Source organism: Eulemur rufifrons, chromosome 8, assembly GCF_041146395.1.
Source record: "Eulemur rufifrons isolate Redbay chromosome 8, OSU_ERuf_1, whole genome shotgun sequence".
Classification (NCBI taxonomy): domain Eukaryota; kingdom Metazoa; phylum Chordata; class Mammalia; order Primates; family Lemuridae; genus Eulemur; species Eulemur rufifrons.
In genome coordinates, this window is record NC_090990.1 from 45,130,644 (window position 1) to 45,147,132 (window position 16,489).

Sequence of the window (16,489 nt, forward strand, 5' to 3'; positions counted from 1 at the left end):
CTTATTAGGTTCCATCTCCCAACACTGTTGCATTGGGGATTAAGTTTCCAACACATGGACTTTAGGGGACACATTCAAACCACAGCAGTACCCCGATAAGGAGAGGCCAGAGAACTAGCTTGCTCTCTTTCTGCCACATGCAGACATAGCAAGAAGTCAGCAGTCTGCAACTCAGAAGAAGCCCTCACCGCATGCTGGCACTTTGATCTTGGACTTTCAGCCTCCAGAACTGTGAAATATAAATTTCTGTTCTTTATAAGCCACCCTGTCTATGGTACTTTTTTATAGCAGTCCAAACTGACTAGGACATCTAGAAACAATCTGCCCACAAAAGGGAGAAAAATACCTTTGGCCGTGATTGCTGCGACTCTCAGTTTTCTTCAGATTGCTGTCCACAACTGTTTTGCTTTGCTGTGGATTATCTGAAGCTGCACCTTTTAAAAACAAGAGTAGCTTTCCATAATGCACCTGAAAATTAAATAGAAAATGAAATATCCTCATTAATTTACATGTAAGGGAAAGAGACCCACTGAAATAAAAGTATTTGGAAAATTTTTACCATTAAAACTTTTAAAAACCACTTTAGGCCGGGTGCGGTGGCTCACACCTGTAATCCTAGCACTCTGGAAGGCCAAGGCGGGAGGATTCCTTGAGCTCAGGAGTTCAAGACGAGCCTGAGCAAGAGCAAGACCCCGTCTGTACTAAAAATAGAAAAAATTAGCCGGGTATGGTGGCACATGCCTGTAGTCCCAGCTGCCCAGGAGGCTGAGGCAGGAGGATCGCTTGAGCCCAGGAGTTTGATGTTGCTGTGAGCTGGGCTGATGCCACGGCACTCTAGCCAGGGCAACAGAGCGAGACTCTGTCCCAAAAAAAACCCCAAAATACCCCCCCCCCCAAAACCACTTTAAAAATACAGTATCACGGCCGGGCGCGGTGGCTCACGCCTGTAATCCTAGCACTCTGGGATGCCGAGACGGGCAGATTGTTTGAGCTCAGGAGTTCGAGACCAGCCTGAGCAAGAACGAGACCTCGTCTCTACTAAAAATAGAAAGAAATTATATGGACAGCTAAAAAAAAAAATATATATAGAAAAAATTAGCCGGGCATGGTGGCGCATGCCTGTAGTCCCAGCTACTCTGGAGGCTGAGGCAGGAGGATCGCTTGAGCCCAGGAGTTTGAGGTTGCTGTGAGCTAGGCTGACGCCATGGCACTCTAGCCCGGGTAACAGAGTGAGACTCTGTCTCAAAAAAAAAAAAAATACAGTATCACAATCACTAGTGCTTTCTACCAAATATTCCTATTATTTTCCCTTGTAGACAGAGGGTAAAATTGGACTTCCTGGTTGCCCTGTTGGGTATGGTCATGTGACCAGTTCTGGCCAATGATTTGTGAGCAGAAGTGATGTGCGCCACTTCTGGGTGGAGGATAAACTGCCGACATGAGACCCTTCGGAGCTCTCTCTTTTCCTCTCTGACATCATGTCCAAAAATATCCTACAGTGGCAGATTCATCAGCCTGGGTTCTGGAGCTAAGATAACTACAGTACTGAGAAGGGCCTGTGGCTGACTGTATGGAAATGCGATATAAATGAAAAATAAACTTTTGTTGTTTTAAGCCACTACAATTTTGGGGTTGCTAACTGCAGCATAACTCAACCTCTAGCCCATCTCTCTCTCCCTTTCTCTCTTTCTCATTCTTTCTCACATTGCTTATATATTTATTATACATTAGATATACTCAGAAGACATATATTCAGATATATGTAGATGTATTCAGCAGATATATTCAGAAAATATGAAGACAAGAATTTATTCAGCTGGGTGAAAAATTCCAAGACCCATTTTCTACCTTGGAAAGGACTGAAGGAATGTCATCCATTTCCATGGCTGGGCTGGATGAAATCATAGGGTCTCTGGTGGGCAGACAGGTCTAGGGCAGTGGAAGGGGAGAAGTGGGGGATGGAGGCTACAGAGGGTCCCTGGTAGAAACTAGGTCTCAGGCCACAAAGTTTGGTCAAACTGAAGATTCATACAGATTGTACTAATAAGTTGACATTGTATTGCTAAATACTTCTCATAAATATACAACTACTTCTATTACTTTGCATTTATCAGATTACTAAATCCTGAGACTATGTCTATAAGTTTTGTTTTGGCTTGGTTTTACGAGATCACTGAGGCATCAGAGAAATTAAGTGGAGTATAGCCCACATCACAGAGCTAATGCTGGTGGAATTAGAATTAAAGCCCAGGCCTTCTTTTTTGAGGTTTATGCACTCTGTCTATTGCCTTGCTATTGATACCTGCTCACTAACGATTTGCCCTTTGTTGACTTCTTCCTGTTTTAGGGTATTTTCCTCTGACTCTCTAAATTTGGTTATACTTGGACCACACTTTGTATTTAGCCACAGGTTTGAGGTTGGGAAGTGCAGTGCCCAAAGAATCCCTGCCTTGTCATTGTGGAACTTGTGTCTCAGCTTCGGATCTGCCATTAATTCCCTGGGTGCCCTGAGCAAGTTCCTTGACAATCTCTGGGCCTCAGTTTCTTTATCAGGAAAATAGTGGTGGTGAATTGCATTTGAGAGACACCTCCCACCTCTAACGATCTAGGAAACTGTGATGACATGTAGGAGATCTTAGTCCAGTTCTTCATTCTTACCTTGGGGCCTGCAGACTGAACCAGCTCCAGGATAGACCCAAGTGGGCCCATTATCTCAATTCTGTAACTACCTAATATGTGTTAAGAGAAGACAATGAAAGTCCTTTAAAGAGAAATTCAACAGAGCTAAGAGACCTAAAAAAATCTCTTTTTTGTTGTTGTTGTTTTATTTATTTTTGTTTGTTTGTTTTTTGAGATAGACTCTCACTCTGTTGCCTGGATGAGTGCCGTGGCAGACCTAAATAAATCTATTTTCTATTCTAGTCTATTCTAATTGGTAATTTCCACATGTGACTATGAATAAGCTTTTTATCCTGGGGGTCAATAGTAAAGGTCATTTTCAAGAAAGGAGCAACCTCTTAATTCTATTACCCTGGCAGGTATAAGTAATAGAAACAAAAAGAACCCACACTTAAAATGGCAAGATGGCTATACCATTTCAGGAGAGCCCCTCCTAGAAAATCTCTGGCAAAGGATCTTGACTGTTGGTAACTGGAGGGGGACCCCGTGCCTCAAGAAGAGGCGGCTCAGCTGAGATTGGAGAAGACATCCTGAAGAGATGGGGTCCAGGATCCTCAGCTCTTTCAGAAGCTTGTCTAATAAGCTGGAACTCAAAGGCTGTGACTTGAGCTCTTTTCTGACCAAGGCAAGTAGAAAAGTGTCTTCTTTTCTTGTCCCACTTGACCTCGGGCCAACATCCTAACACAACAAGGAAAAACAAAGAACAGAACACTACAATGAGATGGCTAAAGACTAAGCAGGGAAGCAGAAGTGTATTGGGGCTGGTGTCAGAGCATCGTTCTCAGGCTGGCCTAGAACAGGGTAAGTTGGAGGCACTGAAGGTGAGGATTTAGGCTGATGGTGTTTCATGAGCTTATGATGTCACAGATCTGTTCCTCCAGAAGAAGAAAGCACATTTTTTTCAGAGTATATACTCTGGTCAAGGTGCTTTAATGTACATCATCTGCCTTTTACAAAGTAACTTTTTTGAGACGGTATAGGAATTTAGAAAATGAATCTTAGAGGCCTACTGGCTCTGGGAGTTTAAGTGCTAGTGGTGCTGATGGAAGTCGATGCCCAGGTTCCAACTGAGTTAACTGAGGGCACAAGGGTCCTTCCTGAGCTTAGGAGCCCTAGAAGAGGAAGAAGGTGGGCGGGGGGAGATTAGCAGTTCAGTTGAGATGTTTCGGGTTTGCCTGTGAGCTCCCCAGGGAAGCTTTCTGGAACACTAACTGGACATACAGAGTCTGGTATCCATCAGTCCATCCTTGGACTGTCTTATCATTTGCACCACATCAAAATATACAGCCAACAAATAATACCCATTCATCCACAATAGAAAACAACTCAACAGCTTAGTATACACACCTCAGGTTGGTCGGAGCCACTGGCACTGCTTACCATCTGTTCCAAGGACCAGTCTCTAAGCTTTCTCCTGGGGAGGCCATGCACGTAGGATAGGGACTGGTCACCAGTTGGTACAGAGCTGCAATAGCCATTTGCCTGAATGGGAATTGAAATGATAAATCGCCTGAGTTGATGGATACCCCAATTACCGTGATTTGATTTATTCACATTATATGCCTGTATCAAAACATCACATGTACCCTATAAATATATACAACTACTATGTGCACATAATATTTAAAATTAAAATATTAAAAAAGAAACAAAAGAGAAATGGAAGCATGGAGGGTAAAGAAGAGGGTAAAGGGAAGAAAAAGAGGAAAGAAGGGAGAATGGGAGTGATTCACCCAATTCCTGTAAAGACAGTCCCAGTTCTAAATGAACTTTAGCCCATGTAGTCAATGAAGAAAGTTTGCCTCAGCACCAATTTCAGCATTATGCATTTAACACGTTTGAAAAATATATTTGCAGTTAGATGCTGTCTTGTGTGGGCAAGAAGACAAAAGAATAGGTAGAACATAAGGTGTTTGTAGGCAAATGTGGAGTTCTTAATAGAGAGAAAGGTATTCTTAGGCTGTTTTAATTAGTAGGTTCAGGAAGAGCAGTGACCCCACACAAACCAAACAAATTCTCCCTTGCCCTAAATCAACCCAGGACCAGGTTCCAGACAACTAGGGACAGCCTCTATGCCCCAAAGGCTGGTGGAATTATTCAAACTAGCCATCCCAAGCTACTTACCCGACCCTGCCTTGCTTTTCCCATGGAAACCCCACAATAAGGTCATGGCCTGTGCTTTCCCCTTCCCAAGCCTCTTCTGCCTTCAGACCAGACTTGGTGCTTGCCCCTGTGGCCCCGCATGGGGTGGCATTCTGTCTTCTATTGGGAAACGTATAATCAACTCTGCTCTCAAAGGCAGTTATCTCCATGTCTGTCACCTTACCATATCTGATTAAAACAAAATCCTGGCCACAAATCGAGACACATGGTTATGCTTAATATCAAGTAATTGAAAGGAGACATGATCAAAAGGACTCTCTGAAATCTGAGTGTCTGTACTCAATTAATAGTCACCTTGAATAACCTATCAGTATGGATGGCAACCTACAGATACTTTGTGGTCATGAGCATTTTAAGGAAAGACCAAGAGGCTCTTTAGAGTGGGCAGAATAAGGAAGGAATGACAGAGAGTTCTAGAATAGGCATAAAAATCACAAAAGTGGGCCGGGCGCGGTGGCTCACGCCTGTAATCCTAGCACTCTGGGAGGCCGAGGTGGGCGGATCGTTTGAGCTCAGGAGTTCGAGACCAGCCTGAGCAAGAGCGAGACCCCATCTCTACTAAAAATAGAAAGAAATTATATGGACAGCTAAAAAATATAGAGAGAAAAAATTAGCCGGGCATGGTGGTGCATGCCTGTAGTCCCAGCTACTCGGGAGGCTGAGACAGGAGGATCGCTTGAGCTCAGGAGTTTGAGGTTGCTGTGAGCTAGGCTGACGCCACGGCACTCACTCTAGCCTGGGCAACAGAGTGAGACTCTGTCTCAAAAAAAAAAAAAAATCACAAAAGTTATTTATTTGGCACATACTCTTCACAGAACTCCACATGCGTGCCTTGCTTAAGTCATTCAATTTAACTCTTACTACGAGGTAGGAAGTAATAACTTTATTGCTTCATTTAAGAAGTAATAACTTTATGGCTTCATTTAGGAAATATTTATGGCTTACCTAGTCAGGGCTAGGAACTGTGATAGGTCATACAGTGAACAAGACAGATTGGGCCCCTGCTATCACAGAGCATGCAGATAGGGGGAGGCATGGCTAACCACCGTGGCAGTACAGTAAGGGGTGGTGAAGGCCACTCTTAGAACAATCCATGGGTCCACATGACCAACGACATATAAGTCTAGGCTTGCAAGGTAAATCAGATTTGGATTTGGATAGGCTAAAAAGAGGAGAAGAGGAGAAGAAGAGAAGAAAAAAGTTTACAGGAAAAGAGAACTGGATATAGAAAACTTCAAAGGAGCATGCCTGCCTGTGAAGGGAGAGAGATGGATGCTTTCAGAGCATAGTTTAACTTTTGGGAAAGGCAAAAGATAAATCCGGGCAGAGAGGGAGGAGAAAGGCAGTGAATAACTTTCAGTCTTGTTAGCATCTATGCTTTATTCTGAGGGCAATAGGGAGCCATCGAAATGTTTTTAATATAGCAATGATTAGACCAGACTTGTCCAAAGCTCATTCCCTAGTAAACTGTGCAGACAAGATTTGAATCCTGGTTTGCACTACTACCCTGATGAGAGAGATGCAACATTCGGTCCACAGAGCAATTTCACTCTTCAAAATATTTGGTTAAGCTTTTCAGACATATTGATCTCAGGACATGATATTTATTTGCAACATAAAATATTTCCATTTTCAGCCACATATTTCTTTGCGTCTGAGAATTGATATGCTTCTATATGATGGTGTTCTACAGAAACATTATCAACCCTTCATCATTGCCATGGTGTCAAGGTGTCCTTTCCTCTCCTTTGCTCTCACTTAAACACCAAAATGTATTGAGCGCCCCTATCATCGGCACTACAGATATAGGGGAAAAAAGACAAGCATGACCCCTGCCCTCATAGGTCTTGTGGCCTAGACATTACAGACAAAATTTTATGGCCTCACCTATGGAAAGAGAAAAACATATTGTACTCCTGGGAATGCTGTGAAGAATGGATGTCATGTATTTTCAATATTTTGTAAATTCTAAAACTATGTTTTTGTTATTGTTTGTGTATTTCTCTCCTATAATCTCATCTCCATGTGGACCAGGACTCTGTCTTGTATTCTGCTGATGCCTAGCATCAAAAACAGTGCTGAATCTGTTGAATGACTAGAGGAACTGTGTTGGAGAATGGTAAGGAGCTCTTGGTGCATTGGTTCAGGCCAGTTGCATGCTGGGCTTCAGATGTCAATCACCCTGGGCTGTGGGTTTCTCAGAAGTAAAGACTGTCACCACGTGCTAAAAAAGATGAAATGGGGAATTTTGATCAATAGTCACGGTATTTCTGACCTTAGGATTTGCCAGAGCACCTGCAAAAATCTCAGATACTACGTACGGATTTCTTTCATTTGGTCTCCGTTGGGTCACAGAATACTGCTTGGGGAATGACACAACAGCCTGAAGTAACTCTGCTCAATGCTATTTTTGTGATATTTGCCTAAAAGAATTGGTACAAATGAAGCATGGAAATCTAACACAGATTTAGTACCTCCTCTTGGGGTATGGGAACTTGCAAGAGTTGGAAGTGTAACAAGTTTTTAAGATGCTTATAAGTAAAACTAATTGTAAGTGGTTGCGTTGTGGAAGTCATGAACACTCTCCTCCAAAACAAGTGAATGTGACAAATTGTCTCAATATTGTGCAATACGTAGCTGGAGCTTGAGGGAAAATTTCCAGAGATAGCATCAAATGCAGATTTGAAAAGTTCTATTTCTTAAACAACTTGGTCCAAGGTCTTGATGTGTTCTAGAAACCTGTTAAATGGCTCAAAACAGGGCTTAAGTGATAAGAAAGACAACCATGAGAAAGGTGCAAGTAAAAGGTTTGATAAGACATTTTAAGAAATGTAGAATTGAAAAAAAGTAATACTTTCAAATTGATATTGCATGTAACATGTAATATGTGATTTTAATATATGCTTTAAACAAATGACTACAACGAATGTTAATCATTTGACTATTTTATTTATATTTGTAAAAATTTATATTTTGTTTACATTTTAACTTTTAGTGATGGAAACTTCAAACACAGGCACATGTAGAGAGAACAGTATAATGAAACTCCATATACTCATCACCAAGCTTTCATCGTCAATTCGCAATCTTGTTTCATTTATACCCACATTACCCACCACCTCCATCAGAGAGGAAGGGAGCCCCAGACAGTGTGTGATTTCGTCCACATTATTTCAGCATGTATCTATAAAGTTCTCAAAGTGTGGTCCCCAGGCTAGAAGCTTCAACATCACTTGGGAACTTGTGAGAAATGCAAATTCTTGAGACCTATCCCAGACCCACTAAATAAAAATTTCTAGGGGACAAGACCATAAATCTGCATTTTCATTAAGCCCTCCAGTAATTCTGGTGCACACTGAAGTTTGAGAACCACTGCCCTAAGCATGAGGACTCTTTTTAAATACAACCATAATAATATTATCATTCTTAAAAAATTCCTTATTATTAACAGTAATTCCTCATTATCATTAAATATCTACTCAGTGTTTAAAGTCCCCCAATTATCTAATAAATCTTCTTTTTATAGTTTGTTTATTCAAAACAAGAACCAAATGGGATTCATATATTGTGATTGCTTAATATCTCTCATGTATTTTTAAATCTCTAGTTCTTCTCACCCCCCTCTTTCTTTTCGTAACTTTTTTTTTTTTAATCTTGCAATTTACTTGTTGAAGAAGCTGTACTGTCTGCCCCATAGAGTTTTATACGGTCTGGATTTTGTTGCCTGCATTCGTGTGTTGTTTAAGAAATTGTACCGTATATTTCCAGTCAAATAGTAGTTAGATCTAGAGTCTTTCTCATATTCAAGTTCAACTTTTCTGGCAGGATTTTATTCATAGATGGTGTATTTTCCCATAAAAGCAAATGCTGTCTGATTGTCTTTCTCTTTGTCATATTCACAGGCACCAACACTCATTGCTTAAGTGTATTTTTTTTAATTAGGGCTTTGAAAATTGGTGATATTCTTATCCTATAATTACTTCTTCATTAGTTAACAGGAATACTTCTCTAATGAGAAACTTCTGTTCTTCAACAATAACTTAAAATACAATTTGCATAGAAAAAGGCAGACTGGGGCTGGGCACAGTGGCTCACCCCCACATAATCCCAGCACTTTGGGAGGCCCAGGAAGTGGGAAGATAGCTTGAGACCAGGAACTTGAGACCAGCCTGGGCAACATAGCAAGACCCTGTCTCTACAAAAAATTTTAAAAAAATTCACCAGGTGTGGTGGTGCATGCCTGTATCCCAGCTACCTAGGAAGCTGAGGTGGGAGGACTGTTTGAGTCCAGGCATTCAAGGCTACAGTGCATTATGTTTATATCACTGTACTCTGGCCTGGGTGACAGAGTGAGACCCCATCTCAAAAAAAAAAAAAAAAAAAAAAAGAAAAGAAAAGAAAATACGAAAGAAAAGACAAGAAAAAGGCAGACTACTGAATAAAATGCTTGATTATTTTATTTACTGGCTATTAAAATAGTTTGTTCCCTAGCATTCTTCTGAATGACCAATGAGCTTTGTTCTGTTTTTTAAAAGATCATTATGAATGTATGGATTTAAACATATTTAATGTGTTTCAATCTACTGCAATTATTATTTTTATTGATGCCCAAATTATCTCACTTTTAAATATCGGGAACCTCTTTAAGTTAGATCTGAGTCTTTTGTTGACAAGTCTTGGGGGGTCTTTATATTTTCATTGCTTTTGGTATAAGTAGGTGTTCCAGGCTCTAAGCTGGAATTAGCCATTGGAATTTATCTGAACACAAGGCAGGTGCTAGGGTGCTCATTGCTATGGAATCAGTCTTTGTTTCTAAGTTTTTTCAGTGGTCAAAGCTAGGAAATATATTTGCAAAAAAGAGTTTGTACTGCTAGTTCCAATTCAGATGTAGGACTATAGGGGTTTTATGTAATTTTATCAATGTTATATCTGTATTTCATTTCTCCTATACCAAAAATCGCAAGTGTAAAAACCACCAAGGTGATTATTCACATGCTGTATCCCACTACAAAATAACAATATCAACATAAAAGTTATTGAAAATATTTAAAGATATGTTTTCACAAAATATTTTCCATACAGTAAATATCTCACCAGGGACATACAAGTCATTATGTTTTAAAGTAATTTACAATAGTTCCACTCCATTTGGTTTTATTGCCGATTAATGCATAGTTAGTTTCCTGTGGTAGCCAGTCTCCAAGGTGGCTCCAGTGATCCCTGCTTCCCAGTTTATGTCCCCTATCCCCCAACATTTAATTAGGATTAGTCTATGTGACCAACAGCATACTGTAGAAGTGATGGTATGTCACTTCTGAGATTAGACTATAAAATATATTGTGGCTTCCTATTTGGTGTGCACGCTCTCTCTTTCTCTCTTTGATCACTCACTTTTTGGGCATCCAGCTACCACGCCATGAGCAGCCCTAGAGAGGGGCCCAAATGGACAAAAACTGAGACCTTTGCCCGCAGGCAGCAAGTAACTAACTGAGACCTTTGGCAATAGCCACGTGAGTGAGCTTGAGTTTGGAAGTGGATCTTCTAGCCGTCAAGCCTCCCTGGACGACATCTGGAGTGAAATCTCACGAGAGACCTTGAGGAGTGGCTTAGATGAAAGCGACTCATCTAAGCCACTCCTGGATTCTTGTCCCTCAGAAACATTGTGAGATAATACATATTTATTGATTTAAGCTGCTAAGTTTTGGGGCAATTTGTTATTCGGCAATAGTTAACTAAACCAGATGTATTTTATTTTGTTTTTGATTTTTTGGGAATTGGTTTTCTTAGCATTTAATTTTGTTTTATAATTATGTAAAATATTTATGCAGTCGCAAAGCCAAATCTACAAAATAAGATTTATTCAGAGAAGTTTCTATTTTTGATTCCCCCATCATGTTTCATCTATCTGCAATAGATAACCTTTTTTTTTAAGTTCTTAATTAATTCCATCATTTAAAAAAAAGGGGATAGGCAGATGATGATAGAGTGATAAAGAGATAGAGACCTGGTAGCATAAACTATGTACTTTTCTCTACCTCGCTTTTATTAAATTAATAATGTATCTAGTTAGATTACTCCATACAACAATACACATTCTTCATTTTATAGTTTCACAGTACTCCATGTATGGATGTACATACACCCTAGTTTATTCAACCAGTCCCTTGTTGAGGGCATTTAGGTTGTTTATAGTTTTTTGGTATAACAAGTAACGTTGTAAGGGATACTTTTTGTATCAATATTTTAATATTTTTTGAGTGTGTCTTTGGGAAAGATTTCTGAGAGTGAGATTTTCATGTCAAAAGATAAATGCATATGTAGCTCTGCTAAGTTTTGTGAAATTTCCTTTCAAAGTAGTTGTTCCATTTTAAACTTCCTCTATCAGTGTAGCAGATTATCTGTTTCCCCATAGCTTTCCAACAAGATGTGTTGTCAATTTCCTGGATTTTGCCAATGAGAAATTGTATCTCAGGCAGAATGAATTTACATTCTTCTTACTAAGAGCAAGGCTACATCTTTTGATATGTTTAATGCCCATTTATATTTATTTTTCTATGAACTATCTATTAATATATTTTGCCCATTATTCTGATAGTTTACTGTCCTTTTTCTTCTCCATTTTTAGATAGAAGCTTTTATAGATGAGGGATATATTTGCCTGTGATACAAGTTGCAGATTTTTTTTCTCCAGTTTATCAGGTGTTTATATACTTTGTTTACAGTGATTCTGGCCATGTATGTGTGTGAAAATTATCACTCTGTTTCTTATTGTATCTGCTGTTTGAGTCATAGTTAAGAAAGTTTCCTCTTATCACAGATAATAGAGGAAATCATCAAGTTTTATTGTACAATTTGTATAGTTTTATTTTGTTACACTTAAATCTCTAATCTATTTGTGATGTATCCTATATATGTATGGTATATGAGGAATAGACACAATTTAAAACCTCCCTGTGGCTATCCAATAATGCCAGTATCACTGATTCAAAAGTCCATCTTTTCTTTACTAATTTGCGACATCACCTTTTTCATACACAAAATTACAATATGCCATTGTGTCTATTTTCGGATTTCTCTTTTCAATTCCATTGGTCTTTCATCTATTCATGTGCCAAAACCACACTATTTTAAATATGGAAACTTTTATGTTTTAACATCTGGTAATGGTATCTTACCCATTACCCATATTGCTCTTCTTTTCAGAGTTTTCCTGATTATTCATGCTTGTTTGTTATTCCAAATTAACTTTATAATCAATTTGGCTCATTGCAAAACAAAATGAAACAAAAATATAATACTATTTTTGTTGGAATCCCATCAGATTTATAAATTACCTCAGGGAGGATTGACATCTTGATGATATTATCTTTTTCTGTACAAGAACACAGCATGCCTTTCCATTTGTCCAAATATATCCTTGTGTCTTTCAGGAGTGCTTTATATTTTTTCTCATAAAGGTTTGGACATTTTTTGTTCAGTTTATGCCCTGGCATTTGATTTATTTATTCAGTTAATTTAGTTGTGCATTCATTTGTTATTGTAAATTGTGCATTTTCTCCCATTTTATCTTCTATCTAGTTTTTTTAAGTATATATATGAAGGCCATTGATTTGTGTCATTGATATTATAACTTTCTGGTTTGCCAAATTCTCTTTATTGTTTTCATAGTTTTATCATTAGCTGTTTCAAGATTTAAGATGTATAATCTTGTCATCTGAAAACAGTTTCACTTCTTCTTTTCTAAGTATAATGCCTATAATTTCTTTCTTCTGTTTAATTGCATTGGCACATACCTCCAGCATAACATTAAAAACCAATGGAGAAGTGGGCACTCTTGACTTCTTCCAGACTGTAATGAGAAAGCCTCTAGTGTTTGCCCATTAAATTACATGTTGGATTTGGGCTAGTATACAGAGAGAGGTATTTTGAAAACAAAAATGAACAAGCCACAATTCTTGTTCTCAGAGGACTTACAGACTTGTGGAAGGAGACAGATAAGGAAACAGCCCATTTTAATAGTATGACAACATCCACTTAGGAGTATGCACAGATTCACTTAGAAATACACTAGGAAAGGCATTTACCTCAGTCTTGAAAATCAGACAATAATGCTTCTTAGTGGAGCTTATATCTTAGTTGAGATCTTCATGTGATTAAGAATTAATCAAATAAAGATGGAGGGAAGAGAATTTAACCCAAAAGGAATAGCATGGGCAAAGGATGGGAGGTCAGAGGGAACAGAGCTCTATTTGTGGAAGATAATTTCAGTTTAGTGAAAGGTGGGGATGAGAGAGAAATAGAGAACAGACAGAGTTGAGGTAGAATGGTAAGTCAAAGAGCTTGAATTTGAAAGGGCAATGGGAATTTAACAATAATTTTTACGTGCTTTAAGCAGAGGCAACAACTTGTTCAGTGGTTTTGAAATTTCTCCTAACAGAGGTAGCACATTTATCTCTGCTCTTTAAGTGGTGTTACACTTTGCTACGTAGTTTGCTTTGACTAATGGGATGTTAGTGGATATGACATGAGCAAAGACTTAAAATGTGCTTTTGTGGTTGACTTTGTCCTCTTGAATAGTTTCCATCACCATGAGAAGAACATGCTTTGAGGAGCTCACGGGATTCAGAACAATAAGAAAAGCACAGAGCACACCTGAACCAAATCCACAGTTTGGAGCCAAGCCCAGACAAGCCCAACTGAGAAAAATAAAAGCTGCCTTAGCTCACATCTGTAGATGTACCCATAAATGATCATTGTTACAAACCACTGAGTAGTGGGGTGATTGATTATACAGAATTATTTATTACAATAGCTGGCCAATACAAAAAAGGAAGTTGAAAGACAGGAAAGTCAGTTGGAAGATAATTAAAATCTCCCTGGTGAGACAGAATGGTGGTCTGACTAGAGTGATGACAGAGGAAACAAAAGGAAGAGGACATTTGGAGAGACATGAAAGAGGTAGAATTAAAGGACTCAGTGACTGGTTGGATATCAGACGCAGGGAGGGAGAGGAAGAAAGTATGCCCAGGTTTCTTGCTGGTGCGACTGGGAGAGTGGTGGGACCATTCTGTGAGGCACAGAACACAGGAAGAAGAGCAGGAGCAAAGGTTCTGCCTTGGACATGCTGAATCAGAGCTACAAATGCACAGCCAAGTGGAAATGTACTTGATATCTGTCTATTCATCTATAAAATTATGAGGATAACGTAATGTGCCTCTACCTACCTCACAGGGCTATTGTGAAGAAAGAACAAGACAAAACCTGTGAAAGAGCTTTGAAAAACATACCCTCCCAATCAACTGTGATGATTATTAAATTGAAAGCACTAACACTTTCATTTTCATGGTGCCAGATGCAAAAAAAAAAAAAAAAAAAAAGAAAGAAAGAAAAAAAAGAACACTCTAATTTTATTTTTGAAACTGCGCTACTGAGTTTGTTGCTAGTCACACATTCTTTTTTATTTTTCTGAGAGAAGGCAGAACTAATGCTTCTGAGAAACAATATAAACAATTTATATTTTTTTCAAAAACTTACCCATAAGGAGTGGAATTTGGAGGCAAAAAGATCCTTGGGCTAGCTGTCAGAAGAGCCAGGCTCTTGTAAGACCTTGGACAAACCATTTCAGCTTTCTGGGTCTCTCTTTATGAAAGGAAGGTTTGTGTTTGTTGATTTCTAAGGTATCTTACTATTCTCATACATATAAAATCATGGATTCTCTTAACATTTTCAGCTTTCCTTCCCTCCAACCAATAATACTTTTTAAACTTACTCTGTAATTTGGGAAAGAGTTTCATACTTGCCCATCCTCACCCATGTTAGTTCAGCCTGTATCAGCAACTTCTCTTTTGGAGCCAATTCAGCCAGTCCAGATTGCTTGTTACATCCCAGGCAGGAAAGCTTATTTTCATCTATGTGTGAGTGATAAGGATCTAGAAGGAGTTCTGATTGGTGCGCTTCTGTAATTGCGGCAGGATTCCACTTACCACTTAGTCAAGGTGGTAATGAGGGTCTCTGTACCAGGAAACTGTGTCTGCCATCTGGCAGGCCAGCGCCACATGCCCACCCAGCAGACAGAACCAATTAGCCAGTCCCCGCATCTCCCACAAGGCCTGCCTATGTTTGGTGGCTGTGTCTTAGCCCCGCTGAGCCTCCCCCCAGAAACCCCGTGGAGTCCTGGGAGGGGAGGGGAAAATCATCTCCCTCTGGGACCACTGAGCTGGCAAATAATCCAGATCATGGAAGTTCAAGAACAGTTTACCCAACGAACATTCTACCCGTGAGAATAGCAAATGCAAAATCCATGGCAGGAATGGGCAGCTTGATGTGTTAGGAAGTGTCAAGAAACAGACTTCCATGTATAAGAGAAAAACTAGAAATGGCTTAAATGCCCATAAAGGACTTGTTAAATGAACCATGTTATGTCTGTATAAAGAAATGGATAGAGTTTGGTGATTAAGGACCTAGAACCTAGGCTTGAATTGTGGCTCTGCAACTTCTTGGCTTTATGACTTTGGAAGGGCACTTGATCTCTGTTTCTCAGTTTCCTCATCCACAAACTGAAGATAATAAAAGTTCCTACCTTACAGGGTGCTTGGGAATAGTAAATTAGTTAATATAAGCGACGAGCTCAGAATAGTGCCTGGCACATAGTAAATGCTATCTAAGTGTTAGTTCTGAGTGTGGCTCATATGCAGCCATTAAAGATGATGTGTAGGATGAATTTTTTTCATGCCAAGGGGAGAATTCTTGATGTGAAGTGAATCAAGTGGGATAACAGAGAGTATGGACATAATGATTCTCATTATATATCTGTGCATGGAGGAAAGAAGGGGACGAAAGGGAAAGAAAACCACTAGTTTTCTTTGGTTGAGTTTTATTTTCTTCTTATTTATATTCTCCTGTTTTTCCAAAATATCTACCTGATTATGTAATATTTTATAATTAGAAAGACCAGTAAAAATGTAAGTGAAGGGAAAAAAAGAAAGAAAACCTGGGCAAACATCCTATCAGCACGCTTGAGTCACTTTAACTTTCTGAGTCTCAGTTTTATCATCTATGCTATGGTGACAGAAATAACAGTGGCCTCTACCTCACAGCATTAATTCCAAAGAGTAAATAATAAAATTTACCTGAAAGCAGCCAGTCAGCGATAAAGTGTTTTATAACTATAATATTATTACCAAGGTCATTCTTGGGGAGCAAAAACAACAACAAATATATTAATGCCAGAGTCAAAATTAGGGTAAAAACTCAGAGGTCTTTAAATTCATAATAGATTATTTCACCTCCACAGGTGCAATATCTCCTGCTCTAACAAGGCCCTAAATTCAAGGATTCACCATGGGAAGGCAAAAGAACACATCAGCTGAGGACTAGGAGGCCTGAGTTCTAGCTCAGACTGTGCCACTAACATTTTGGGCAAATCATTTTTGTTTCTGGACTTCAGTGTCCAATTAGACCTTGCAGAGTGCAGTCTGAGGTCCATAGATGGTCTGCAAACCAGTCCAAAATTGTAATCCTTTGTATGGTTCTTAGCAAAAGATCACAAATCCGTAGGCATTCATTTTCTCATATGACTATAGACGAGCTAGCATTTCAGTGATTTAGAAAAGGCTATTAAAATCACAAACTAAAAATAGTTATGTTA

At 39.1% G+C, this 16,489-nt stretch overlaps 1 protein-coding gene across 1 annotated transcript in view; it reads right to left on the minus strand.

The window, feature by feature from the left end:
* Positions 1–16,489, minus strand: part of C8H1orf87 (chromosome 8 C1orf87 homolog) — a 71,455-nt gene that overhangs the window by 39,414 nt on the left and 15,552 nt on the right. The window contains exons 3-5 of the mRNA XM_069478009.1: positions 4,027–4,177; positions 3,094–3,357; positions 347–468 (exon numbers count right to left, since the gene is read on the minus strand). Of these exons, the coding sequence (XP_069334110.1) occupies positions 347–468; positions 3,094–3,357; positions 4,027–4,177 (537 nt within the window). The remainder of the gene's footprint in view (positions 1–346; positions 469–3,093; positions 3,358–4,026; positions 4,178–16,489) is intronic.